Source organism: Salvelinus sp. IW2-2015, linkage group LG1 (genome assembly GCF_002910315.2).
Source record: "Salvelinus sp. IW2-2015 linkage group LG1, ASM291031v2, whole genome shotgun sequence".
NCBI lineage: Eukaryota > Metazoa > Chordata > Actinopteri > Salmoniformes > Salmonidae > Salvelinus > Salvelinus sp. IW2-2015.
This window is the reverse complement of record NC_036838.1, coordinates 4,729,110-4,756,808: the sequence shown is the minus strand read 5'-3', so window position 1 is coordinate 4,756,808 and position 27,699 is coordinate 4,729,110. Positions and strand designations below refer to the sequence as shown.

Below are 27,699 nucleotides of genomic sequence, written 5' to 3'. Positions count from 1 at the left end.
ATTGGATTATTCTACTGCCAATATGTTAATCTTGGGCTACCCAATGAAATTACTCGTTTTCTTTTCTTTGATGCAACCTCATTGCTACAAAGTTTACATTAGCTACGATAGAAGCAACATTGTATACACGTTTTGAGATTATACGAGTCTGATATAGTGTATTTCTATTGCAAAAATATTTTTCAAATTGAAGAATTAGGTGGAGCGCGTTTTTCATAGAGTAGCTTTCAGATCTATGTGCGGATGTGGAACAACTCAGTTTATCCGTTTTCTAGTTTGTTAGACCAGTCAGACTGCGATCGATAAATAGACTTGTTTACTTACGCCAGTTATGTAGGTTAGCTACATGTAGGCCAGGGTTTATGCTTTGAGATTTTGTAACATTCCGCACTCATTCGACGTATTTCCGTGTTCTTAAATCCTGAATTTATAGTCGATATTGTCCATGTGAGTAGGCAAAATACGTGGTTATTGACTTTTATTGAGCTTCAACTCTCGTCTGTCATTCTCACACTTCAAAGTTTTCCTATAGTCACTCAAAAATGAATATCTCAAAAAGTGGGTACCGTGTATTTTCTGCCAACTCGACCACCGCATGCACAGAGCTCGCCAAGAAGATCACAGAGTAAGTAAATGAATCTCTTGCAACTCCCTCATTCCATGTTTTTCTCTTCAACTGGATTTTGAACGTAGTTAAGACAAATTMGTGATGTCCTAGCGCAGTGGTTCCCAAACTTTTGCTGTTACTGTACAACCAACTGAGTTTTGCTCTGCCGGAGTACCCTTGAAGTACCCCCTCGTGCATTTTAGCAGTAGGCCTATGGTCTCATGAGTCTTCTTAAGTACCCCCTGTGGATAGGCCAAGTACCCCTGGGAACCACTGGTCTAGTGGTATAGGCCGCTGCTTCTAGAGAACATGCACAGCTGCCAGTGTGGGTTTGAATCGGGCCCAGTGCTCTTTCAGCAAAAACGTTCCTCTTATATCCAATAAACAATAAAATAAGTAAGGGACAGGACTGCCCCCCTCCTTAAAAAAAAAAGTAGTGTGAAAATATCAGAATTGGGCTGTCTGTGTAAAAGCAGCCTATTAAGTCTACTTTCAGGTCGCTAGACTCCAGAGGATCTGCCACTCAAAATTGCAAGGATGAGAGCGAGGATGATGTCTCACATAACTTTAAGAGACTTCAAGCAAACTGGGCTAACAAACAGATCCCATTCTCGGCAAACAGTATTTCAAACATAGGAGCAGTTACAGCTGCTGCCCTGGCCCCAGACTGCTCCGTTTTTCCGATTCACATGTTTAAGATACAAGTGCATCGGTCCGCGGACTCCAAACCGATCCAAATGTAACATGCATTGGTCAGAAAATTCATTCACTAGAGATACTGGTTTAAAGTCCAGGCTCTGTCGCAGCCAGTCGCGACCGGGAGACCCATGGGGCGCCGCACAATTGGCCCAGTGTCGTCCGGGTTAGGGGAGGGTTTGGCTGGCAAGGATGTCTTTGTCCCATAGCGCTCTTGYGACTCCTGTGGCAGGCTGGGCGCATGCACACTGACAAGGTCGCCAGGTGTACGGTGTTTCCTCCGACACATTGGTGTGGCTGGCTTCCGGTTTAAGGGAACATTGTGTCAAGAAGCAGAGCGGCTTGGTTGAGTCGTGTTTCGGAGGACGCACGGCTCTCGACCTTCGCCTCTCCCGAGTCCATACCAGGAGTTGCAGCGATGAGACAAGACTGTAAGTACCAATTGGATACCACGAAAAAGGGGTAAAAAAAAAAGGTGAATGTTAGCACTCATCATTTCAAAAAAGGCTACATCATTTTTAGAAACAGGAGTTTGGCCATTGCGAAGGTACCTGTAAAGCAGGCTTGCAGCGAGCCACTGGGGATGCTAAACACCCATTTGGCCACTCTTGCCTGGCTGGGCAGAGATGCGTAGTTGTTTTATTTTTCTATAGGTTGGCCTAAAAGTTTAAGCAAAATAATCCAATCAAAATGGAAAGCTCCTTGAAAGTGGGAATATGCCTGGCATATTGGGCCAAAATCAATTATGGCCTACTGTATAGATAATAGAACAACAGTGAACAAAACTTTTAAGAGATCTGATTTTTAGATTAGAAATACTTTGCAACAATGACACATTTATCTATCCACCATGTTCCTTTCTTTTAGCTTTTAGTAAGTTTACATACACCTTAGCCAAATACATTTGAACTCAGTTTTTCACAATTCCTGACATTTAATCCAAGTAAAAATTCCTTGTCTTAGGTCAGTTAGATCACCACTTTATTTTAAGAATGTAAAATGTCAGAATAATAGTAGAGGGAATGATTTATTTAAGCTTTTATTTCTTTCATCACATTCCCAGTGGGTCAGAAGTTTACATATACTCAATTAGTATTTGGTAACATTGCCTTTAAATTGTTTAACTTGGGTCAAACGTTTCAGGTAGCCTTCCACAAGATTCCCACAATAAATTGGGTGAATTGTGGCCCATTCCTTCTGACAGAGCTGGTGTAACTGAGTCAGGTTTGTAGGTGTCCATGCTCGCACATGCTTTTTCAGTTCTGCCCACACATTTTCTATCCGATTGAGGTCAGGGCTTTGTGATGGCCAYTCCAATACCTTGACTTTGTTCTCCTTAAGCCATTTTGCCACAACTATGGAAGTATGCTTGCGGTCATTGTCCGTTTGGAAGACCCATTTGCGACCAAGCTTTAACTTCCTGACTGATGTCTTGAGATGTTGCTTCAATATATGCTTTCAAATATATCTACATAATTTTCCTTGCTAAGTGCACCAGTCCCTCCTGCAGCAAAGCACCACCACAACATGTTGCTGCCACCCCCGTGCTTCACGGTTGGGATGGTGTTCTTTGGCTTGCAAGCTTCCCCCTTTTTCCTCAAACATAATGATGGTCATTATGGCCAAACAGTTCTATTTTTGTTTCATCAGACCAGAAGACATTTCTCCAAAAAGTACGATCTTTGTCCCCATGTGGAGTTCCAAACTGTAGTCTGCCTTTTTATGGCGGTTTTGGAGCAGTTGCTTCTTCCTTGCTGAGTGGCCTTTCAGGTTATGTCGATATAGGACTCCTTTTTCTGTGGATATAGATACTTTTGTACCTGTTTCCTCCAGCATCTTCACAATGTCCTTTGTTGTTCTGGGATTGATTTGCACTTTTGCACCAAAGTACGTTCATCTCTAGGCGACAGAACGTGTCTCCTTCCTGAGAGTATGATGGCTGCTTGGTCCCATGGTGTTTATACTTGCGTACTATTGTTTGTACAGATGAATGTGGTACCTTCAGGCGTTTGGAAATTGCTCCCAATGATGAACCAGCTTGTGGAGGTCTCACATTTTTTTCTGAGGTCTTGGCTAACTTCTTTTGATTTTCCCATGATGTCAAGCAAAGAGGCACTGAGTTTGAAGGTAGGCCTTGAAATACATCCACAGGTACACCTCCAATTGACTCAAATGATGTAATTAGCCTATCAGAAGCTTCTAAAGCCATGACATTTTCTGGAATTTTCCAAGCTGTTTAAAGGCAGTCAACTTTGTGTATGTAAACTTCTAAACCACCGGAATTGTGATACACTGAATTATAAGTGAAATAATCTGTCTGTAAACAAATGTTGGAAAAATTCTTGTGTCATGCACAAAGTAGATGTCCTAACCGACTTGCCAAAACTATAGTTTGTTAACAAGAAATTTGTGGAGTGGTTGAAAAAACAAGTTTTAATGACTCCAACCTAAGTGTATGTAAACTTCTGACTTCAACTGTATACACAAAAGTATATTCGCAATAACTAGGCAACCACAGAACCACACTGACCCATTGTAAAATGAGAGGCTGTTCTTCCCATATTAAAAATATCCAAGTCCAACATGCCTGCTCTGCACTACGGAGCGCTCTTTGAAATAAGCACTCGTATAGTCGTATTCCATCGGCTCGAATTCTCTCACCACACCGGTGCAACGTTATCTTCCCATTGTGGATCATTCATTAACCATGTTGTGGGCCTTATAAAACTACTCACCGTTTGTTTACACTTTTTTCAGTCATGTTACATCATTGACTAGCTAGCTAATAATGTAACTTTACCAGTATATCCAAACATTTTGGGGCAAAGAGAGAGAAGGGATAGCTTCTTCAGGATATCAATGATCATAGCAAAGAATGAATGACATCTCTTGCACCTGACATTTTTAGAGATGGTGGACAATTTTCAATGTAATGCATCTCAATAGCACAATTGTGTTTACACAATGTAGATGCCTAATATTCCACAAATAACAGGTATTCATATAAACATTTGAGCTTTTATAATAAAGAAATGTCTTTACACCACCACTTTAGTGTTCAAAAGTACCTATAGGCCCAATATAACCTGTATCTCAATCAAGATTTATTTTATTTTTAWTCTAGTGCTCTTAAAATTGAATGTGGTGGGCCTTACTTTTCGTAGTGCTCCTAACAGCAAAATGTTAATTTAGAGCCCTGCTGACCAGGCCTAAAATTTCCCRGCGGCATTGACGGCCCTTGTGTGGCCGTAATGCCCCTTAAAAAAAATCCATGCCYKGCAGCCAAAGTGCTCCGAARCACCTCTCACTCACACGGTTCTCTCAGATATCTCAATTCTTATTAGCCAAATGCCCGTCACGTGATCGTGTCCTCACAGGCATCGCAGCTCTGAAGTAGGCTACTAGTGAAGACWGACACATCGGGGATGCAACGGTGAACGTCTTTCTTATCAAATTCCGAGGTGCATATTGAAGATGTTAGAAGAACCGTCCACATTTACTTTTCGTCAGCCAAGATGAGTAAAACAGCAAAAGCACTAACCTATGTCAATCTACTATCCCCACATTACAAAGGTTTAYTTATTCCATTGGACGGCTTGTCATTCGGTGCTATAAATAAATATTCCAAGGAGAGACTCTGGGACAGTTGTTGGACAAAGGATCTCAAGTTAATACAGCCAGTGTACGTTAAAAAATACTTTWAAAAGCAATGAGGCTGATGCAACAGATCAGAACGTTTAGCTTAAAATGTTGATAAACTATTCGTCCATTTCTTCACATTATAAGCGCAGCAATGCACACAGGGCAGTATGCTATAAGCATGAATGTTCCAAAAATGCAATTAGCGGGRAAACCCCGCTCTCCAAAGCACACTGCATGGGTTGTTACTCTGACTAGGATTGTGTTGAGAACATGAAAGAAATACTGGTTTCAATGGCATATGAGGAAGTGTTTATGAAAGAATCCCCTTAACATTCTTATGGTCAGAACGCGGGAAGACATGCCTCATAAAATGTCAAAAAGTCCAGGTTTTAGAGTTAAATGTACACTGCCATGGCCTCCCGAGTGGCGCAGCGGTCTAAGATACCTCATCACAGTTGTTGCGGCGTCACTACAGACCTGTGTTCGATCCCAGGCTGTGTCACAACCGGCCGTTACCGGGAGTCCCATAAGGCAGCGTCCAGCGTGGTTAGGGGAGGGTTTAGCCAGCGGGGGGCTTTACTTGGCTCATTGCGCTCTAGTGACTCCTTGTTGCGGGCCGGGCGCCTGCAGGCTGACTTCGGTCGTCAGTTGAGCTGTGTTTCCTCCTACACGTTGCTGCAGCTGGCTTCTGGGTTAAGCGGACGGGTGTTAAGAAGCGCGGTTTGGCGGGTCATSTTTTGGAGGATGCATGACTCAACCATCTCTATCGAGCATGTTGGGGAGTTGCAGCGATGAGACGAGATCGCAAATTGGATATCATGAAATTGGGGATAACATTTTGAATAATTAAAATAATTTCTAAAGAAATAAAATAATTTTAAAAGGTTCACTGCCTCTGCTCAGATTGCAAGGTGGGTGATGTTGGAATGGGCAACAGGCATTGGCCTTTGCGAACAGTGCCTCGAGTATGACAGAATCAAGCCTTTAGACGTTAATATTAATTATCCTACATCATATTTGTCAAACATGACTGTAGTTTAGCGCATATATATCCATTAGTTAACACAATCAACGTTTCCCTTCACTGTGGCAATTGTGATCAAATCAATGCGATATTAGCCACTTTCAATGAAACGTACCAAAACGATATATGCAAAAGTTTGTTGTACGTTGTCGAGTCTGTTTGAAACCAATGAAAGCCAGTCAGGGCATTGGGGAAAATTTTTGCTTTCTTCAAAAAATGAATTGYTAGAATGGCTAAATCATTTAACAGTGTACCAGGGGTACTTGCTACTGTGATTCCTCAAATGCAGAGCCTGTTGGGAGTATTTTTTTGAATACGAAATTATACTTATTATTATTATTGTTTGCTAGCTCAGCTGGTTAGCTAGCTCTGTCTCATTGACCACCAAACGTTGCTAACGCTAGCCACTTAACTTGTTCTTGCGATGTTTATTAACTAGGTAAGTTCGCCATGTTATTAATACAACTCGCATCTGCTGTCGACAATAGGATACAATTTGAGAGAWCTGGTTTGCGCCAAGTGGTTGTAGCTTTGACAGCATGTTGACAATGAATTCAGAGCCATTCAGTGGYTAGCCACACTACAAACATACTTTTACCAGGTTCCCAAGAAGCAATTATAATAACARGCCACCAAAACATACCCAAGAGTTTCTCGATTAGCAAGGGGCGGTGTGTGTTTAATTTCATTGCGTATTAAAAACACAGTGAGATAATTGTGAGATTTCGCCAGTGGTTAGAAGGGGGAAATTGGGCTTCCCGGGAAAATGTTGTCCACAACAGTAACCAAGGGGGTCTGGGCTTAGCAACGGGTCAATAGTCAGCAAGTGTAGCAAGGARGAATGGGCCGTGAAGGCAGACACTGCTGGCTCACAAAGACTGCATCTTATCTTTGAGGGCTTCTGATGTCAGAATGTAMGTTAAAAGGAAGGGCAATCTCTTGGGGAAATTGTGTAGTTAAGTGTAACTATCTATATGAGCTGACTGTGTGTGTAAATGATGTATGTCTATGATGTATGTACTATGTAGGCACCTGATCTGACCCATAAGGGAGACTAGGCATTACCTATCAGATTAGGGGGGACATTGTAGTCTATTTGTCCCCCCCCCCCACTTTGGTTCTGAAATCACCATCACCCACTAATTAAACTTGTCATTTTTGCAGATTAAGTGTCCGGGCTAGGAATGTTTCAATATTTATTGTTTACAAATTATGAGTCAATGAATATATACTGAATGTACAAAACATTAAGAGCAATGGTTTGTTAATATTTGTCTTTCCCATTCACCCTCTAAATGGCACACACACAATCCATGTCTCAATTGTCTCGAGGCTTAAAAATCATTCTTTAACCAGTCTCCTCCACTTTATCAACACTGATTAAAGTATATTTAACAAGTGACATCAATAAGCTTCACCTGGATTCACCTGGTCAGTCTGTCATGGAAAGAGCAGGTGTTCATAATGTTTTGTACACTTCGTGTATGGCACAACTGGATTCCACCCATCTCAAAGTCGAATGGTTTCTACCAGAGAGATCTTCTCTTCTCGCTTTGGCCATGTAGTGYGCCTCACAAGTGATTGCTGTCCTTATTATGAAATTATCAACTTTACCCTGTATATCTAAAAATGAGCATATACACTAATTGTTTAATGCAAAATGACCAAAACTGTTGCTGATCGTGAACCTAAACAATCAAAATAATATCTATTGTAAGGCATGTTCAGCAGTTATAGCCAGATGAGTCCGTTTGGGATCCTGAGTGGCGCAGCGGTCTAAGGCAGTGCTAGAGGCGTCACTTCAGACCCAGGTTCGATCCCGGGGTGTATCACAACCAGCCGTGATCGGGAGTCCCAATAACGGCGCACAGTTGGCCCAGCGTCGTCCGGGTTAGGGGAGGGTTTGGCCGGGGCAGGCAGTCATTGTAAATAAGAATTTGTTCTTATCTGACTTGCCTAGTTMGATAAAATTAAAAATGAGTTGTCTCTGGTAGATTACTTTTATTCCGGTAAAAATATTTTCAACAGCACAYAGACCGCTGCACCACTCGGGAGCCCCATCTAAGGCACTGCATCTCAGTTCTAGAGGTGTCACCAMAGACACCCTGTTTCGAATCCAGGCTGTATCACAAGGAAAAGGGGGATATCTAGTCAGTTCTACAACTGAAATGTGTCTTCTGCATTTAACCCAACCCCTCACAAGCCTAAGATCACCATGCGCAATGCCAAGCATCGACTGGGGTGGTGTGAAGCTCACCGCCTTTGGACTCTGGAGCAGTGGAATCGCGGTCTCTGCAGTGATGAATCATGTTTCACCATCTGGCAGTMCGACAGACGAATCTGGGTTTGGCTGATGCCAGGAGAACACTACCTGCCCTACTGCATAGTGCAAACTTTAATGTTTGGTGGAGGAATAATGGTCTGGGGCTGTTTGTCATGGTTTGGGCTCGGCCCCTTAGTTCCAATGAAGGATAATCTTAACGCTACAGCTTTCCTGTTTCAGCATGACAATGCCCCCATGCACAAATCAAGGTCCATACAGAAATGGTTTGTTGAGATCGGTGTGGAAGAACTTGACTGGCCTGCACAGAACCCTTTACCTCAACCCAATCGAACACCTTTGGGATGAATTGGAACGCCGACTGCGAGCCAGGCCTCGTCGCCCAACATCAGTGCTTTCACTTCAGCGGATGGCGAGTAGCCATGTCATAAACAACTCACTTTGCCATTCTCACTGTTCTCACTCAATGTTTTTGTACGGTCAGGGCATATGAGAAATGAGTGGACTAGTTAAGTAGCCTATCAGTTAGTGTTGGGCCAGTAACACATGTCGCTAGTTCGAATCCCCAAGCCGACGAGGTGAAAAATCTGCCGGTGTGCCCATGAGCAAGACCCTTAACCCTAAATGCTCCAGGGTCACCGTTGATAATGGCAGACCCTGGGTGTGACCCCACTCTCTGATTGTCTCTCTCGTTGAGTTTGAATATGCAAAAAAAAAAAACATTTTCAATTCACACGTGCATAATACAATTGTACTTCTATGAAATAGGACAAATATAAGCACCCACAATAATAATCATTATTCTTATTAATAATARTAATTGATGACAGTTGGGCATGTTGCTTACAAGGTGGGCATTCCTCCTGTTCTTTTACTGTCTAACATCTTCCTTCTCCTTGCAGACGGCTTGGCGTAGACTTGGGAAAGTCAGTTGTTTACCAAGAGTCCAACAGAGGTGAGATGCCAGGTTATCCKTTTCAGCTTCATACAGTATACACAGTGTTCAAAACATTAAGGACACCTTATGTGAACGACCAGCTCGATTCGGTCTTATGTGGCAAAATTTTATTTTTAAAAATATTTTTTTACATTGGATAAAAGTAAACTTGGAGCTAGAAAATGGTATCATACACTACAGTTGAGGAACAATTGGGAAAGTACTTCTTCTTTGAAAGTTGATAAACATGTAACCCCACTTTTGATAAAATGGCCCTTAAATGTTTTGTTACACCTATTGGAGAGCTCTTTGTCTACACCCGTTCATTATCGTTCACACCCTCTTAAGCCTTAGCCCCACCCATCTCTTTACGGATTCACGTGAGGCCATGTGCTAAACCGAGTGAGTACAGTAGTGTACTAAACAAAGATTAAGACTAAAGGTTTATACTATGTCTATTGACATGTCTGTATACAGTTGTCGCAGTGACACCATGAACATTCTATTGTCGTCCAACATCAAACTTATCGTTGTCGTTATGAAAAAGTATAAACACAAAAACGACAGGCTGTATGACATCAGCACCCTGGTGGTTCAAAATAGCATAACTGGTGTATTTTAACACCAATAATCCCATCCGTTTAAAAATGAATTTAGTTCATGCAAACCAGGCAACTAAAAGCAAATTTCTAAACAATGTTTTTGGTCGTTTCTAGCTTGTTAGAAACGTTTCTATATTTACAAGTTAATGGCAAGCTAATTAGAGAATATCTTATGGTTATAGTTTTATAACTTGGACACTGTCTCGTTGGYCTAATGTTATATCCTAATTTGTCTTTGGTGCAGGTCATGTTCACATTACTGTCTCTGGTATCCACGCACTATATCAAATAATAAATGTTTATTTGTCACATGCATAGGATACAAAGGTGTCAACACGACAGTGAAAGGTTACTTGCAAAGTGGAGTCCTTTTTTAAATTCTTTTAATTGTTTTTTAGACAACGAACCATAATCCCAACTCATAACGTTACTGTCCTTTATGAATCTACAGGTAGCTAAAGCTAACCAACTAGTTTCAATGTTACTTAGCTAGCTAACATTAGGCTATAGCTAGCAATGCGAATGGCTCTGAGATGTGAATAATATTACTACACAGATCATACACGTAATGTTAGCTAGCGAGACAGCCAGCCAGCTAACGTTAGCTAGCTAGCTAACAGTACGCTTTAACTTCCAATGAAAATTATTTTCTGCCAATTAGAAACKGATAATATTGGAAAAGGTAGCTAGCTAGGCTCTCTTACCCATATTCATAGATTAACATTTCTCCCTCACGGATGCCATGGTTCACCTTATTTTGAAGATGTAATCCGGAGACAGGTGTTTTGTACAACAGCCTTCTGTGCGTTCTCTTTTTGACTCCCTCTGCATATTTGCAATCAAACGACAGAATTTTCTCCATTTCCTTAGCTATCATACWCTGCTTCCACCGGGCATTCCACCGATTTCAAAACTGTCCCCACGAAAGTGGAAAACATTAGCAACACCTTTGCAGTCTTTCAAAAAAGGAGCGTTTGAAAGGATTACCTACACATACYGAGCAGCTCATGTTATAGAAACAAGCGTGTCCAGCCCATCCATTATCTCAGCTAATCATGGCTAGCAGAAAGGTTCCTGTCTTTTTCCATAGCTTAACCAACAAGGCTCGTAATTTAACTATTTTATTTGTATTTACAGATGGCATACAATTTTGTTATTAAGGCACTTGAGAGTTCACATTACAGAAATAAGCATTTTGAAAAATCTTTACATTCAAATACCTCATGTGAAGTAGTGACGCGACAGGATTTTTCTGGAAACGAGTCACATATTGAGTTGCACCCCCCCCACACTTTTGCCCTCAGAACAGCTTCAATTCGTGGGGCATGGACTCTACAAGGGGTCGAAAGCGTTCCACAGGGATGCTGGCCCATGTTGATTCCAATGCTTCCCAGAGATGTCAAGTTGGCTGGATGTTCTTTGGGTGGTGGACCATTCTTGACACACACAGGGAAACTCTTGAGTGTGAAAAACCCAGCAACGTTGTAGTTCTTGACACAAACCAGTGCACCTGGCACCTGCTACCATACCTCGTTCAAAGGCACTTAAATATTTTGTTTTGCTCATTCACCCTCTGAATGGCGCACATACACAATCCATGTCTCAATTGTCTTAGGTAAAGAAGGGTTTTTAAGCCTTGTCTCTTCCCCTTCATCTACACTGATTTTGAAGTGGRTTTAACAACTGACATCAATAAGGGATCATAGTTTTCATCTGGTCAGTCTGTCATGGAAAGAGCAGATGTCCTTTAATGTTTTGTACACTCAGTGTATATAAAGTCTACAGGCTTACTATAGAACTATAGTATAGATCCCTTAAACTCAAATCTGGACCTTGAAGCCAGTTCCACTGCATCTTTTCATTGTTCCCCATTAATCAGGGACTGATTTAGACCTGGGACACCAGGTGTGCAAGTAATTATCAGGTAGAACAGAAAACCAGCAGGCTCTGGACCTCGTAGTGTAAGAGTTAAATGTCCCTGGTATACAGTGCATTCGGAAAGTATTCAGACCCTTTGACTTTTTCCACTTTTTGTTACATTACAGCCCTATTCTAAAATTGATTAAATMGTTTTCTTTCATCAATCAATACACAATACCACAATGACAAAGCAAAAACAGGTTTAGACATTTTTGCAAATGTATTACATTTACATAAGTATTCAGACCCTTTACTCAGTAGTTTGAAGCACCTTTGGCAGCGATTACAGCCTCAAGTATTCTTAGGTATGACGCTACAAGCTTGGCACACCAGTATTTGGGGAGTTTCTTCCATTTTTCTCTGCAGATCGGCTATAGCTCTGTCAGATTGGATGGGGAGCGTCGCTGCACAGTTATTTTCAGGTCTCCAGAGAAGTTCAATCAGGTTTAAGTCCGGGCTCTGGCTGGGCCACTCAATGATATTCAGAGGCTTGTCCCAAAGCCACTCTTGCGTTGTCTTGGCTGTGTGCTTAGGGTTGATGTCCTGAGCACTCTGGAGCAGGTTTTCATCAATGATTTTTCTCTACTTTGGTCAGTTCAGCTTTCCCTCAATCCTGTCCCTGCCGCTGAAAAACATCCCCACAGCATGATACTGCCACCACCATGCTTCACTGTAGGTATGGTGCCAGGTTTCCTCCAGACGAGATGCTTGGCATTCTGRCCAAAGATCAATCTTGGTTTCATCACACCAAAGACTCTTCTTTCACATAGTCTGAACGTCTTTAGGTGCCTTTTGGCAAACTCCAAGCAGGCTGTCAACGTGCATTTTACTGAGGAGTGGCTTCCATCTGGCCACTCTACCATAAAGGCTTCATTTAATACATTTTAGAATAAGGCTTTAACATGAAGAAAATCAAGGGGTCTGAATACCTTCCGAATGCACCGTAGATGATGGTCGGCATACTGTATGTTGGGTTACTTGCTCCTGAAACTGATTTGCTTCTTTTTTTTTATTTACAGAAACCAGGGTGGACGTGAAGGAGTCTGTTCGTGGTCAAGACATCTTTATCATCCAGACCATTCCAAGGTGAGAGGATCCGGGTGTCTTTTCTTCTACACCATCTGAAATGAGTGTGTCTATTCTAGTTGGTTGGATATGCCGTATCGCCACAGCACCAAATGGATCATTAGAAACTAGGTGAGAGGAAAGTAAATGTATTCCCTTGTGAAATTAGGCAGACGTTGTTGATCCATCGCTGATCAGTCAGAATTGACCCCCGTGGGTCTCTGTCTCCACCAACATCTTTTCATCCAGTGGTTATGTCATTCATTGGTTGGCAGGAGCTGCCTGGTGAAGTGAGAGAGCAATATTAACAGCCAGCTAGGGGGCACTGACCTGTGAAGAGTAACTTTCCTGAATTTCTTATGTATTTTAATCGAAAACCAGATGTTTTTGGCTTATTTATAATGAAACGCATCAATTCCGGTCTTCATTTTGACAGTTCATTGCAAAAGTGATATATTTAGGTATTTTAGTAGTAAATCTAGCTCTTTTTGTATCTAGCGGTTAAATTCAACCATTTGAAATCATAATGTAAAGGAGGCACCTTAATATAGTGCCTCTTCAGCATCTCAAGGGTGGGGTTTGGTATGAAATCCACTCCCTTCTAGATGGGCTGGCTGGTACCACCTCAAGGCTCACTTAAAGCAAGTGACAGCACGCCTTATTTGCAATGGTCTTGGTAAGTGGAGTGTGCCAATATATTTTGCATGAGGCTTCCTTGACTAAACTACTGACGGTACACAACTCAAAAGGCAGTAAGGCACATTTCCACATATGACCAAATTCAATGTTTTTGATTACCGTTTCATACATTTATGTGCTTTTACGAAGAATAAAAACGTGGGCTATGAGGATTTTACGTTTTATATTCGTAGGTATATCCATCATAACGAGAAATGGGTGACAATGGTGGCCATGTCAACTCATATTTTCTCCCAACTGCTATGACTAATTGGTGGCTCATAGTTCAATGGTTGGGAGTTCTAATCCCACATGAGCAAGATATACATTTTTATTTATCCCTGGTAGTAGTTGTAGGGTTTTACTCGCCTGTTCTGCACCCCTAGGCGAGACAAAAAAATAGCTGCCCCTTCAAGAATAGTCCCAAGTAAGCAAAAATGTTGGAAAGACGTCTAAAATAAATTTTTCCAGACTGAATGAAAGGTAAAAAGACATCTATTCCGGACGTTGAAATAATGTTCGTTTTCGGTTCTGAATGAAAGTTGACAAGATGTAATTCATAGATGTCTGTTTGTTCCAAATAAAGGCTGGTCCAGACCGGACAAAAAAATAAGTCCAAAAGGCGTCAGCATCGGTCTGTGCTTACTGAGGTATAGCCTACGCAGGGATGGGGAACTCCAGTCCTTGGGGGTGGGAGGGGAGTCAAACTTTTTCCACATCCCTAGTCAACACAGCTGCTGAAACTAATTCCATTCTAAACTGAAGATAATGATTAGTTGATTATTGGTGTCAGATGTGTTATCTAGGGCAAAAGTGTGACACGAATCATCCCTGGCCTACAGTGTTGTCTAAAATGTAATTTTATGAATGCCCATCTGTGTGGTAGGCCTACCATTGGTAAAACACAAAAAAAGACGACCGGACCAAAAAAAGACGTCCAAAAGACGGTGTCGGTCCGTGCTTGCTGGGGTGTAGCCTACCATGTCAGCCCACAATGGTGTAGGCCCATCATTTGTGAAACAGGCCGTTGCATTGGCGTTATTAGTCCTGATTCCTGTGACTTATACATTTTGCAATTTAAGCTGTATCACCTATCCAATTTTATCAGTAGGAGTTATCCTGAGCCTATTTGCAATGTGTTTACACAGCGAGAAATACAGAATTTTATTTTTCACTAATATCAGCTTGTAAAAAATGTACGCATACAAACTTTGAAACCACTGATCATGAAATTTAGCCCATGGGATGAATGTCCTGGACAGCAATTCTGAGTAGCCTATTTGTCTATTTTATTTTGACCTGTCCTGTTTTTAGGATATGTTTGTTAATGTCAGTGCATTCTTTATTTGATTGGAATGCTGTTTAGGTTAGGCTATTTGATTTGGGAAAAACCTGTATGATGTAAAAAGTGTCCGTCTCATTACATTGTCATACATTTTATCTCCAGCCTGTAGGCTACAGAAAAGGCCACATACTCTTTCTACCATATGCTACATGATTTATGTCATTTCTTTTGATGGTATGTTGGTGGAACGCCGCAGCGCTGTCTCTCTCCAACAGCGCCCTGGAGAGGTGCGCTTGGAATGGACAAGATAAATATTTTGCGTCCCTGCCTTTGACAAAGTTTGCACTGCTTATCATAGGGCAGCATCAGCGCTCACTTTAAAAGCCCATATGCCACAGGTTGAGAGAAGTTGTCATTGTTTTTGGGCAGAATTCTGTGATGTATTGTTGGAGGTGAATCTTGGTCAATTTAGCTCAGAAAATAGCGCCAATCTGACACCATAGGTGGTCACCTAATCCTACCTAATGAGCGGGCCGGCCCTGGTGCCCAAGACTAATCTGTGAGTTAATTTGACAATTGGAAAAAGAGCTACTGTGTAAATAATGTAATACAGGTTGGATTGAATTCAGCCCCTAATCTTCATTTTCAAGGTGACGATTGCATTTTTCCCCCAACGCCATACTGCAATAAATGTGTGTCCACATTTAAAATATATATTTGTTTGCATCCCAAGGGGGATTCGATCTTAAACCGCAAGTGGCAATAGATGTCAGGAACTTGGTGACTAACCACTGTGAGCTGACTGTCCAGAGATGTATTTGCTCACAATGCACATCACTTTATTAGATGATGCTTTAGTGAGAAAGTGTTGGGAGCAGGTATAACTGTTTACCCACCCCCGAAATGAATATTTATGAGTAATTCCCCCCAACCACAACTTCTCGCCTGAATGCATTTTTAGAACATATGAAGGGTTGGGCAAAGGGTGAAATTGGGGTTGAGTTACTCTTTAATGATTGTGGTTGGCTCTGCTGTTTCAGGATGCTGCCTAGGCCAAATCTACTCTGGCACTACCTCATTGCACTCTTTGTATGAGTTAAGCTACTAATTATAGTGTTTGTAAGAGTGCATCAAGTCCCCAACAAAGTTTGCCTCTGGTTCTCTCATGAACTGGCTGAGTCCCCTACAACAATGGAGTCGTTCTTCGATACGATCTTGAGAGGTTTAATTATTTAGAAATGCCCCAAAAGCTTTCAAGGTTATACTTCAGGGTTTAGGGAACGACTATTAGTGTGGCGCTCAAGTAAGTTAACATTGTAGGATACTGACTAGCGTCATAGACTCACTCAAATGCGTAGTGGATGTGTTTCAACAAAGACGAGTGTTCACTCTGTGAGCATGAACATTCTGTGGGGCCAATGTGGTCTTGAGACGCGCCGACATCTTGAATTCTATACCACGTCAGTTACTACGACATGCAAATTTTAAAACCATAACACAGCAGCCAGTTTTATTCAACAGTTTACTGAAATATCTACAATAACTACTCTTGACTCTATCTTACTTATCTTATCTCTATCCAAATATCTACACATACTACTCTTTATCTCACTCTTTCTTATCTTATTACATTATCTTATCTCTGTCCGTCTGTCTCCATTGCCTTTTGAACGGTTCTTTTGTCCTGCCCAGAGATGTGAACACGGCCATCATGGAGCTGCTGGTCATGGCCTACGCTCTCAAGACTAACTGTGCCAAGAACATCATTGGGGTCATCCCCTACTTCCCTTACAGCAAGCAGTGCAAGATGAGGAAGAGGGGCTCCATTGTCTGCAAGCTGCTGGCCTCCATGCTCGCCAAAGCCGGTATGATACTATATGGCTACTGTGGTTTTCTTGTTGTGATACCAATATAAAAAAAAATGGTTGCATAAATGGTTACAATGTTTTAGGAAGATGGTTAAAACACTGCTAAGATAAGTTGTACACAAATGAATCATTTGGTAGGAGTTATACACGTAGTTATTATGAAAAAAAATGCTTTACCACGTACTGTGAGGTAACGCAGCCTGGTCTCAAATCAACTTTTATTAGTCACATACACGTGTTTAGCAGATGTTATTTGCGGGTGTAGCAAAATACTTGTGTTTCTAGCTCCAGCAGTGCAGTAATATCTAACACGTAAATATTAACAATTTCACAATACACACAAATAAGTAAAGGAATGGAATTAAGAATATATAAATATATGGACGAACAATGTCAGTGGCATAGACTTAAGATACAGTATATACATATGAGAAGAGTAATGCAAAATATGTAAACATTATTAAAGTAACTAATGTTCCAATTACTAGTGCCCAATGATTTCAAGTATATGTATTTAGGCAGCAGTCTCTAATGTGCTAGTGATGGCTATTTAACAGTCTGATGGCCTTGAGATAGAAGCTGTTTTTCAGTCTCTCGGTCCCAGCTTTGATGCACCTGTACTGACCTCGCCTTCTGGATGATAGCGGGGTGAACAGGCAGTGGCTCGGGTGGTTGTTGTCCTTGATGATCTACTAGACGTAACATAGGAAATGTAAATCCCGGACACAGAAGTTGTATGATATGTTACGTATGGTTACATAAGACAGATGGTCTAAGGCAAAAATTTGAAGTTGGGTGGGTGGGCGGGCTTACACGGAACCCAAACCGGCTGCGCGCGTGCGCCATCGTGCATAAATGTATTTTGCCCCCCCCCACACCAAACGCGATCACGACACGCAGGTTAAAATATCAAAACAAACTCTGAACCAATGACATTAATTTGGGGACAGGTCGAAAAGCATTAAACATGTATGGCAATTTAGCTAGTTAGCTTGCACTTGCTAGCTTACGTTAATTTGTCCTATTTAGCTAGCTTGCTGTTGCTAGCTAATTTGTCCTGGGTATTAACATTGAGTTGTTATTTTACCTGAAATGCACAAGGACCTCTACTCCGACAATGAATCCACACATAAAATGGCCAACTGAATCGTTTCTAGTCATCTCTCCTCCTTCCAGGCTTTTTCATCTTTGAACTTATATGGTGATCGCATCTAAACTTTCATTGTATTACCACGACAACCGGCAACAAAGTTTGTCTTTCAATCACCCACGTGGGTATAACCAATGAGAAGATGGCACGTGGGTAGCTGCTTCTATAAACCAATGAGGAGATGGGAGAGGCAGGACTTTCAGCGCGATCTGCGTCAGAAATAGGAATTACTTCTATTTTAGCCCTTGGCGTCGCAGACGCTCGTTGGCACGCGTGAGCAGTGTGGGTGCAATAATTGTATAACATGGATTTCTACATTTATTTTGCGAGGCTCGTGCACACAACGTTTCCGGTCGGGTCAGCATGTTATAAGGCGAATGTCTAGCAACCCAAAGGTTGCGAGTTCGAATTTCATCACGGATAACTTCAGCATTTAAGCTACTTTTCAACTACTCAACTACTAGCATGTTAGCTAACCCTAACCCTTTTAGCTAACCTTAACCGCATCATACGTTTTGTAACTTTATAGTACGTTTTGGAAATTCTGAACATATTGTACGTTTTGAAAATTCGTAGTTTATTTTTATTCAACCTTTAATTTAACTAGGCAAGTCACTTAAGAACAAATTCTTATTTACTATGACGGCCTACCAAAAGGCCTCCTACGGGGGCTGGGATTGTAAAATAAAATGTAGGACAAAACACAGCATGGCAGCAACACATCATGACAACAACATAGCAGCAAAGCAACATGGTAGCAGCACAAAACAGTACAAACATTATTGGGCACAGAGGGCAAGAAGGTAGAGACAACAATACATCACACGAAGCAGCCACAACTGTCAGTAAGAGTGTCCATGATTGAGTCTTTGAATGAAGAGCTGGAGAGAAAACGGTCCAGTTTGAGTGTTTTTTGCAGCTCGTTCCAGTCGCCAGCTGCAGCGAACTGAAAAGAGGAGCGACCCAGGGATGTGTTTGCATGGGGGCCTTTAGCAGAATGTGACTGGCAGAACGGGTGTTGTATGTGGAGGATGAGGGCTGCAGTAGRCATCTCAGATAGGGGGSAGTGAAGCCTAAGAGGGTTTTAGAAATAARCCTCAACCAGTGGGTCTTGTGACGGGTATACAGAGATGGCCAGTTTATAGAGGAGTATAGAGTGCAGTGATGTGTCCTATAAGGAACATTGGTGGCAAATCTGATGGCCGAATGGTAAAGAACATCTAGCCGCTCGAGAGCACCCTTACCTGCCGATCTATAAATTACATCTCCGTAGTCTAGCATGGGTAGAATGGTCATCTGAATCAGGGTTAGTTTGGCAGCTGGGGTGAAAGAGGAGTGATTGCGATAGAGGAAACCAAGTCTAGATTTAACCTTAGCCTGCAGCTTTGATGTGTACCATCTACCTATACTCCTAAGTACTTGTATGAGGTAGCAATCACACTGTGTGGGGAGCGGGGCATTCTTATTACGAAACCACATTACGTTTTGTTTTGGAGGTGTTCAGAACAAGGTTAAGGGCGGTGAAAGCTTGTTGGACACTAAGAAAGCTTTGTTGTAGAGCATTTAACACACAATCCGGGGAAGGGCCAGCTGAGAATAAGACTGTATTGTCTGCATATAAATGGATGAGAGCGCTTCCTGTTGCTTGAGCTATGTTGACATATAAACTCAGCAAAAAAAGAAACGTCCTCTCACTGCCAACTAACGTGTAAATATTTGTATGAACATAAGAATCAACAACAGACATAAACTGAACAAGTTCCACAGACATGTAACTAACAGAAATGGAATAATGTGTCCCTGAACAAAGGGGGGGTCAAAATCAAATCAAAAGTAACAGTCAGTATCTGGTGTGGCCACCAGCTACACTAAGTACTGCAGTGCATCGKGCAGTTGTTGTTGCCATCCTGTACCTGTCCTGCAGGTGTAATGTTCGAATGTACCGATCCTGTGCAGGTGTTGTTACACGTGGTCTCCCACTGCGAGGACGATCAGCTGTCCGTCCTGTCTCCCTGTAGCGCTGTCTTAGGCGTCTTAGGCACGTTCACATAGATGAGCAGGGACCCTGGGCATCTTTCTTTTGGTGTTTTTCAGAGTCAGTAGAAAGGCCTCTTTAGTGTCCTAAGTTTTCATATCTGTGAACTTAATTGCCTACCGTCTGTAAGCTGTTATTGTCTTAACGACCGTTCATTAGGTGCATGTTCATTAATTGTTTGTGGTTCATTGAACCAGCATGGGAAACATTGTTTAAACCCTTTACAATGAAAATCTGTGAAGTTAATTCGTAAAAATCCAAATAACTTTGGAAGACAGTGTCCTGAAAAAGGGATGTTTATTTTTCCCCCTGAATTTATAATACAAATTGTAATTCATACCATATCATATGAAATGGGTGATGTACATCCACAAATTAATAAATACCACAAATTAATAAATACCATACGAAACATAACATATTAGATGGAGTGTCTTGGATTTACGAACAGAATAATACGAAATGCTCTGAGACCGGGTAACGTTACACCATAGCAAGTAAACTCTGTCACCACATACAGCTAGCAGAAAAGCTAACGGTCATATTATGGTATTTTAGTAGGGAAACACTTATTGCATCACCCTGTAAAAGCTAACACCCTGACTAGACCGGGCACATTGCATGCGCAAGCATGTGTACAAAAAAAATGTACACGAATGTTATTCAATCATTTTATCCACATTGCTCTTGTGCGTTAACGAGCGTCTGTGTTGCCGAACGCTAAAATAGAACTTGTTTTGGTTTTCGCAAGGATACAAACCCACGTGGGTGCTTGAAAGTCTAACGAGGAGAGAATAATAAAAGGGAAACAGTTATCTTTGATCTGTGGATTAATCGTCAGAGTAGAGAAACACCATTTTGTATTACCGGGGTCTAACATCTAAAAAGAGGACCATATGCATGTCAGGTTAAATTACAATCCAATGTTCATCTCCCAGGCAAACCGAAAAATGCCTGTGAATGTTTTTGTTTCGATCTGCCCCGAAATTAATAGAATTGATTCACACTTGGTTTTCACACACGTGTCTGGTGGTAATGGACAAAATTATAACATGCGCAAGCCAGTCTAGCCGGGGTGTTGCTTGACCCAGTGGTGGATAAAGTACCCAATTGTCATACTTGAGTAAAGGTTAAGATACCTTAATAGGAAATTACTCAAGTGAAAGACACCCAGTAAAATACTACTTGAGTAAAAGTTTTAAAGTATTTGGTTATAAATATACTTAGCTATCAAAAGTAAATGTAATTTCAAAAATATACTTATGTATCAAAAGTAAAATTATAAATCGTTTCAAATTGCTTATTAAGCAAACCAGACGGCACAATTCTTTTTTTTTAATGTAAGGATAACCAGGGTCACACTACAACATGCAGGCATAATTTACAAGCGAAGCATTTATGTTTAGTCAGTCTGCCAGATCAGAGGCAGTAGGGATGTTATCTTGAAATTTGCGTGAATTGGACCATTTTCCTGTCCTGCTAAGCATTCAAAATGTAACGAGTACTTTTGAGTGTCAGGGAAATGTATGAAGTAAAATATACATCATTTTATTTAGGAATGTAGTGAAGTAAAACTACTTAAGTAGTATTTTACACCACTGGCTTGACCCTCTGGTGTTATCACAGGGCTGACTCATATCATCACCATGGACCTACACCAGAAGGAGATCCAGGGCTTCTTCAGTTTCCCTGTTGATAACCTGCGTGCCTCGCCCTTCCTGCTACAGTACATCCAGGAGGAAGTAAGACGACCCAGAATCCTCTCCAGTCACTTGTATCATTTCAATCATTATATCATGTATTTGTTGACTAAAGTTTAGTTTTAATCTGGCGTTGAACTGTGAAATCATGTTGGATAATGTTTATTTGTTACTGTTTATTTGTTTCTAGATTCCAGACTACAGAAATGCCATTATCGTTGCAAAGTCTCCTTCGGCGGCCAAGAGGTAACATAAAGGTTGGGAGTTTTCCAGCAAGATGGATAGTGAATGATGTGAAGTGTGTTTTGTGGCTGCAGATTTGTGGCTGATTGTGTTTGCTCTGTATGTATTTAAATCCTTTGTGTGTGTGTGTTCCAGAGCTCAATCCTATGCTGAGAGGCTGCGGCTGGGCCTGGCGGTGATGCACGGGGAGGCCCAGTGTTCAGAGTCTGATATGGCCGACGGAAGACACTCTCCCCCTCCAATGTCTTCAGGACGCACCACCTCTGGTCACCCTGGTCTGGAGCTGCCATGTAAGATACCCCCCCCCCCCCCCCSMCMCSCMCMTGCGTGTGCACACMCACACACACTAGAAAATACTCCTGCCTTTGATCCTAACACACAAAAATCACTGTTGCGTTGTTCTCATGTATATAATCTGCCTAATCAGCAGACAGTGCTGGTTTATGTAACCACTAGTGTCAGGACAGGATGAGTTGAGCCCTGACTGCTGTCTATCTGAGGAATCCATAGAGAGGTAATGAGTCTGAACAGCAGGGTTAAACCCCCACTGCTTATGGGGAGTAGACGGCACTGGGATGGGCCTCCCATGTAGCATGCATACACTTGTGAACGGACGTACACCCAGACTCTGATCCTATCCATTGTAGAGCCACTGTAAAACATGGCATTTGGGTCAAAGTGCGGCTTTACAGAGATCGAATGGAACAGTATTTACAGAAAAGAGAACAAACTATTTTACATTTATGGACTGGGAAAGTGGTAATCTGCCCGAATAACAACCCATAGCCCAGAGAAAGTTATTTTTTACAAATCCAATTGTCACAGAAATGCTGTAAAAATATCTAGCCCTGAATTMCCTAAGGCACCAGTAGCAAAGAGGACCTCCACACATTGTCCTCATGCTGACAGTGTACAACTGGAGTGTTCAGCCAGTCAGGGCTGTAGTATGTGTTGGTTCAGCAACAAAGCACTCCTTCTCAGCAGCCTGACACTACTGCAGATGCCTGTGAGATACTGCAGGCAATAACAGGCGTCCGTTCCCCTCTACCCTCCTCGTTCCTCTCCTCCACACAGCCTCTGGATTTCTCTTCTCTCCCTCTTTTTCTTTTTTCTCCTCCTTTTTATACGGCGACTGTATTTATTTTCTCTCGTACTTCTCTCCATTTCCTCCCTCCTTTATACAGGAACAGGGTACGGACATGATCAAAACAGCAGCTAAATTCAGATACGGAGCGAAGTGACACGTTTAATCTTTGAGAAAATAAGAAAATTTTTCCCCCCTGTGTTATTCTTTCTATTAAACTTTATTTTATTGCGTTCCTTGGATAAATAGGACCAGAAGGCCTGTCTTCAGTTCCGGAGTTGTTTGTCTGTATGTTTCTTTAAATATATTCTCTGTATATGATAGTGTTAACATATACCGTTTATCTTTTGAAGACACAGGGAGGCACCAGGCTTCATTCCCAGGCATAGAGCTCCCAAGTACGACCGTAATGCTCAACTCTCTCTTCCTCTGACCCCCATCCTGTAATACTATTTGTGATCGCTTATACCTGCCTGCATGTAATGTTGATGTCTACCGAGGGAGTTTCCATTACTAGCAGCACTGACCTTCTAAATTCCCCTTTGTGAAGATCTCAGTTCAGTTAAGTGTTTAGACCGGGGGCAGGGGTTCAAACATACCTGGGTGTTTGAGTAAAAAATAAATAAACATTCAGGGGATAAGCTCAGTCGACATTGAAATGACTAAAACCACATCTGAACTGTGTAGAAATGATAATGGTCCTACAATTATAGTCTTTTCATTTTTTACTCAGCCTGCTAGCAGTCATCGAAACGAAAGCCAGACAGTCGTGGGAGCATTGGAAATTCCAAAAGCGATGGATAGAGGACAATTTTTTTTTAAATTGGACGGTGAGGAGATGTAGTCAATTTTAAGTGCGGCCCCCGGACCTCAGTGAAGACCCCCCCCCCCTGGTTTCGACTGTTGGCTGTCACCAAATCTGGTATGATTATTGAAACAAGATATCTGTAAAACAGCAGATTTCGTCACCTCCAAATTGGTGTCAAGGTCTTTGAGATCATCCCAAGTTTACAGGGTACGGTATTCCTCACTTGATGCATTTTTGACATTTTACATGCCTTTTGTCTAATACACAATTAACTGTGAACTTCCAAAATTCGAATAAAATCATCACATTCAACCCTACCGATAGCAATACGGATCTGATGGATGCATTCATGCAAGCATCATTAGAAAAATACATGGCTCTTCCCATGTATACTTTGGAGTTGCACTACAATTAATACCCGTTTGAAACCGTGTGGCTTGTCAACATTCCCTTCAACATGCCTCTCATYCTCAAATGTAGCATTTATCTGACCTTTGACCCCTTCAAAGCAACCAACAAAAGGGCTGCTAATGCATATGGCTTACCAGAGGGCACCTACTGTATTCCACTGCCAGGTTGGTGATTGGCATACATTTTATGGAGCCAATCATTTCCCCATAAACATTATGCCATTTGGGCAATTTAACTACGTCTATAACTCCAAATGGAGATGAAGGAAACATTGCAAGCACCTCAGAGGCCGAATGAGGCATGATGGCAAGCTTGGTTGTTCCCCTGCATCCTTTCTCTTGATCAATTCCTAGTTTAGAATTTTTCGAGCTRACTTGCTGTTTCAGCAACGGTATGATTCTTGTTTATTTAAAAACTCACCCCTCTCCCTGAAGCCTTAAAAAAAAATATTTTAACAAAATTATTTTGTTGCTAATGTCAACACCTCAGAGTTCCAAGTAGAGCCTCATGATTCAACCCTGAGAGTTTTTAAATACGCAGACATCTGGTTGGACGCCTCCGGGCTGACGATGAGGACACTGCTTTGAAGTCGGTTGTGATTTGGCATGGCATGGGGTTGCTGTGTGGATCCCTAAATCCCAAACCGGATGTTTTATTTGTGGGAAGGAAGACAGCTCTATACTCATGAGCCATGTGTTGCTACCATCACAATATGTCTGAAGCTGCCCTATACTTACAGTGGCCAAAATCATTTCACCTAGTTGTTGTCCCGTCTGTCAAAATGAGCGTTTTCAGGATTATTCTGTAGCGGGTTGTAGCTGTCTGTGGACGTTGAGGTAGAGCTGTCGTGCATGGATGGTCTTTGCAGGTGTTGAACTTGATCCCTTCTTACTCATTCTCCTCAACCCAATCATTTGAATGTCATTTTTTCCCCCCTCATTTCCTCTGCACCACTGGTTTGAAAGTAATGATCAATCTCTCTCCTTTTCTCTTACAGTAATGATGGCCAAGGAGAAACCGCCTATCACTGTAGTGGGAGATGTGGGAGGTCGCATCGCTATCATTGTTGTAAGAATTATATCGTCTCTCTTCTGTTTAACTTTGATCCCTATGGGACAAAAAAAACTGCATTGTCCAAGCTATTGCTAATAAGCAAGAGTTAAAGTGTTACAGTTGAAGTCGGAAGTTTACATGCACCTTAGCCAAATACATTTAAACTCAGTTTTTCACAATTCCTGACATTTAATCCCTGTTTTAGGTCAGTTAGGATCACCACTTTATGAGAAATGAGAAATGTCAGAATAATAGTGATTTATTTCAGCTTTTATTTCTTTGATCACATTCCCAGTGGGTCAGAAGTTTACATACACTCAATTAGTATTTGGTAGCATTGCCTTTAAATTGTTTAACTTGGGTCAAATGTGTCGGGTAGCCTTCCACGAGCTTCCCACAATAAATTGGGTGAATTTTGGCCCATTCCTCCTGACAGAGCTGGTGTAACTGAGTCAGGTTTATAGGCCTCCATGCTCGCACATGCTTTTTCAGTTCTGCCAACAAATTTTCTATGGGATTGAGGTCAGGGCTTTGTGATGGCCACTCTAATACCTTGACTTTGTTGCCCTTAAGTCATTTTGCCACAACTTTGGAAATATGCTTGTGGTCATTGTCCATTTGGAAGACCCATTTGTGACCAAGCTTTGACTTCCTGACTGATGTCTTGATGTTGCTTCAATATATCCACATAATTTTCCTCCTCATGATGCCATCTATTTTGTGAAGTGCACCAGTCCCTCCTGCAGCAAAGCACCCCAAGCACTCCAACATGATGCTGCCACCCCCGTGCTTCACGGTTGGGATGGTGTTCTTCGGCTTGCGAGCCTCCCTCTTTTTCCTCCAAACGTAACGATAGTCATTATGGCCAAACAGTTCTATTTTTGTTTCATCAGACCAGAGGACATTTCTCCAAAAAGTATGATCTTTGTCCCCATGTGCAGTTGCAAACCGTAGTCTGGCTTTTTATGGGGGTTTTGGAGCAGTGCTTGCTGTGCGGCCTTTCAGGTTATGTCGATATACAGGACTCGTTTTACTGTGGATAAAGATACTTTTGTACCTGTTTCCTCCATCATCTTCACAATGTCCTTTGCTCCTGTTCTGGGATTGATTTGCACTTTTCGCACCAAAGTACGTTCATCTCTAGGAGACCGAATGCGTCTCCTTCCTGAGCGGTATGACGGCTGCGTGGTCCCATGGTGTTTATACTTGCGTGCTATTGTTTGTACAGATGAACGTGATGCCTTCAGGCGTTTGGAAATTGCTTCCAAGGATAAACCAGATTTGTGGAGGTCTACAATTTTGTTTCTGAGGTCTTGGCTGATTTCTTTTGATTTTATCATGATGTCAAGCAAAGAGGCACTGAGTTTGAAGGTAGGCCTTGAAATACATCCACAGGTACACCTCCAATTGACTCAAATGATTTAAATTAGCCTATCAGAGGCTTCTAAAGCCATGACATCATTTTCTGGAATTTTCCAAGCTGTTTAAAGGCACAGGCAACTTAGTGTATGTAAAATTCTGACCCACTGGAATTGTGATACAGTGAAATAATCTGTCTGTAAACAATTGTTGGAAAAATGACTTGTGTCATGCACAAAGTAGATGTCCTAACCGACTTGCCAAAACTATAGTTTGTTAACAAGAAATTTGTGGAGTGGTTGAAAAACGAGTTTCAATGACTCCAACCTAAATGTATGCATACTTCTGCCTTCAACTGTATATAAACTATTTATGTTTAACACTCACTGTTCTGAGGAAGTCCTCATGTAAGATATATTTGGACATACTGTATGACAGAGCTCGTGTGTCATGTAGACGCTAATAACTGTTTCCCTCTCTCAGGATGACATCATAGATGACGTGGAGGACTTTGTGGCGGCGGCTGAGATTCTGAAAGAGAGGGGGGCCTATAAGATCTATATCATGGCGACACACGGCCTGCTCTCAGCAGAGGCCCCGCGACTCATAGAGGAATCCGCCATCGACGAGGTAAGACGAAGGACACGGGCAGGCTTTTATTAAGCCTGAAATGGCTGTTTTTTTCTAACATCCACACAGCTGACAATTATTGTACGTAGTCTGTGCTGCTCCCATACTTGAAGCTGCTCAAGGTCGGAATTATGTCTCTTTGCTGGATAAATCAAACTAATCTATGCTTTCTTAAAAAGACAAGTACACAAACCGATACCCAAATACAGTAATATGCAATGCATACACAAAAAAAAAAACTTTGCCTTCTTTAACATAGTCACTGCTGTAACCTAGCTCTCCATTTTGTGTTCTTGTCCCCCCCCCTCCCCAGGTGGTGGTGACCAATACAGTCCCTCATGAGGTCCAGAAGCTCCAGTGTCCCAAGATCAAGACGGTGGACGTCAGTATGATCCTGGCCGAGGCCATCCGACGCATCCACAATGGAGAGTCCATGGCTTACCTGTTCCGTAACATCACAGTAGATGACTGAGCTACACGCACRAACACGTTGTGTTCACACTGTGAGACCAAGGATTTTCAATTCCGTTACATAGGAACTTGTTTCTTTTCATTCTAATTGACTTCCTATGTAAAACAAAATATCTTGCATTCTCAATAAATGTCTACTGTTCATGCATA

The 27,699-nt window shown here is 41.8% G+C and overlaps 1 protein-coding gene across 1 annotated transcript; it reads left to right on the top strand.

The window, feature by feature from the left end:
* Positions 1-27,699, top strand: LOC111951471 (phosphoribosyl pyrophosphate synthase-associated protein 1). The gene is made up of 10 exons (XM_023969627.2): positions 1-625; positions 9,153-9,205; positions 12,729-12,795; positions 16,430-16,602; positions 21,417-21,532; positions 21,681-21,736; positions 21,869-22,023; positions 25,034-25,104; positions 26,932-27,078; positions 27,392-27,699. Exons 1-10 carry the CDS (start codon positions 543-545, stop codon positions 27,548-27,550), a joined length of 1,080 nt encoding a protein of 359 aa, XP_023825395.1. The 5' UTR covers positions 1-542; the 3' UTR covers positions 27,551-27,699.

Excerpts from the sequence above, each read along its gene's own strand:
- LOC111951471 (XM_023969627.2), top strand. The coding sequence starts at position 543 with ATGAATATCTCAAAAAGTGGGTACCGTGTATTTTCTGCCAACTCGACC. Across the intron at positions 626-9,152 it reads CTCGCCAAGAAGATCACAGA|ACGGCTTGGCGTAGACTTGG; the intron begins GTAAGTAAATGA and ends TTCTCCTTGCAG. Across the intron at positions 21,737-21,868 it reads TCTCCTTCGGCGGCCAAGAG|AGCTCAATCCTATGCTGAGA; the intron begins GTAACATAAAGG and ends TGTGTGTTCCAG.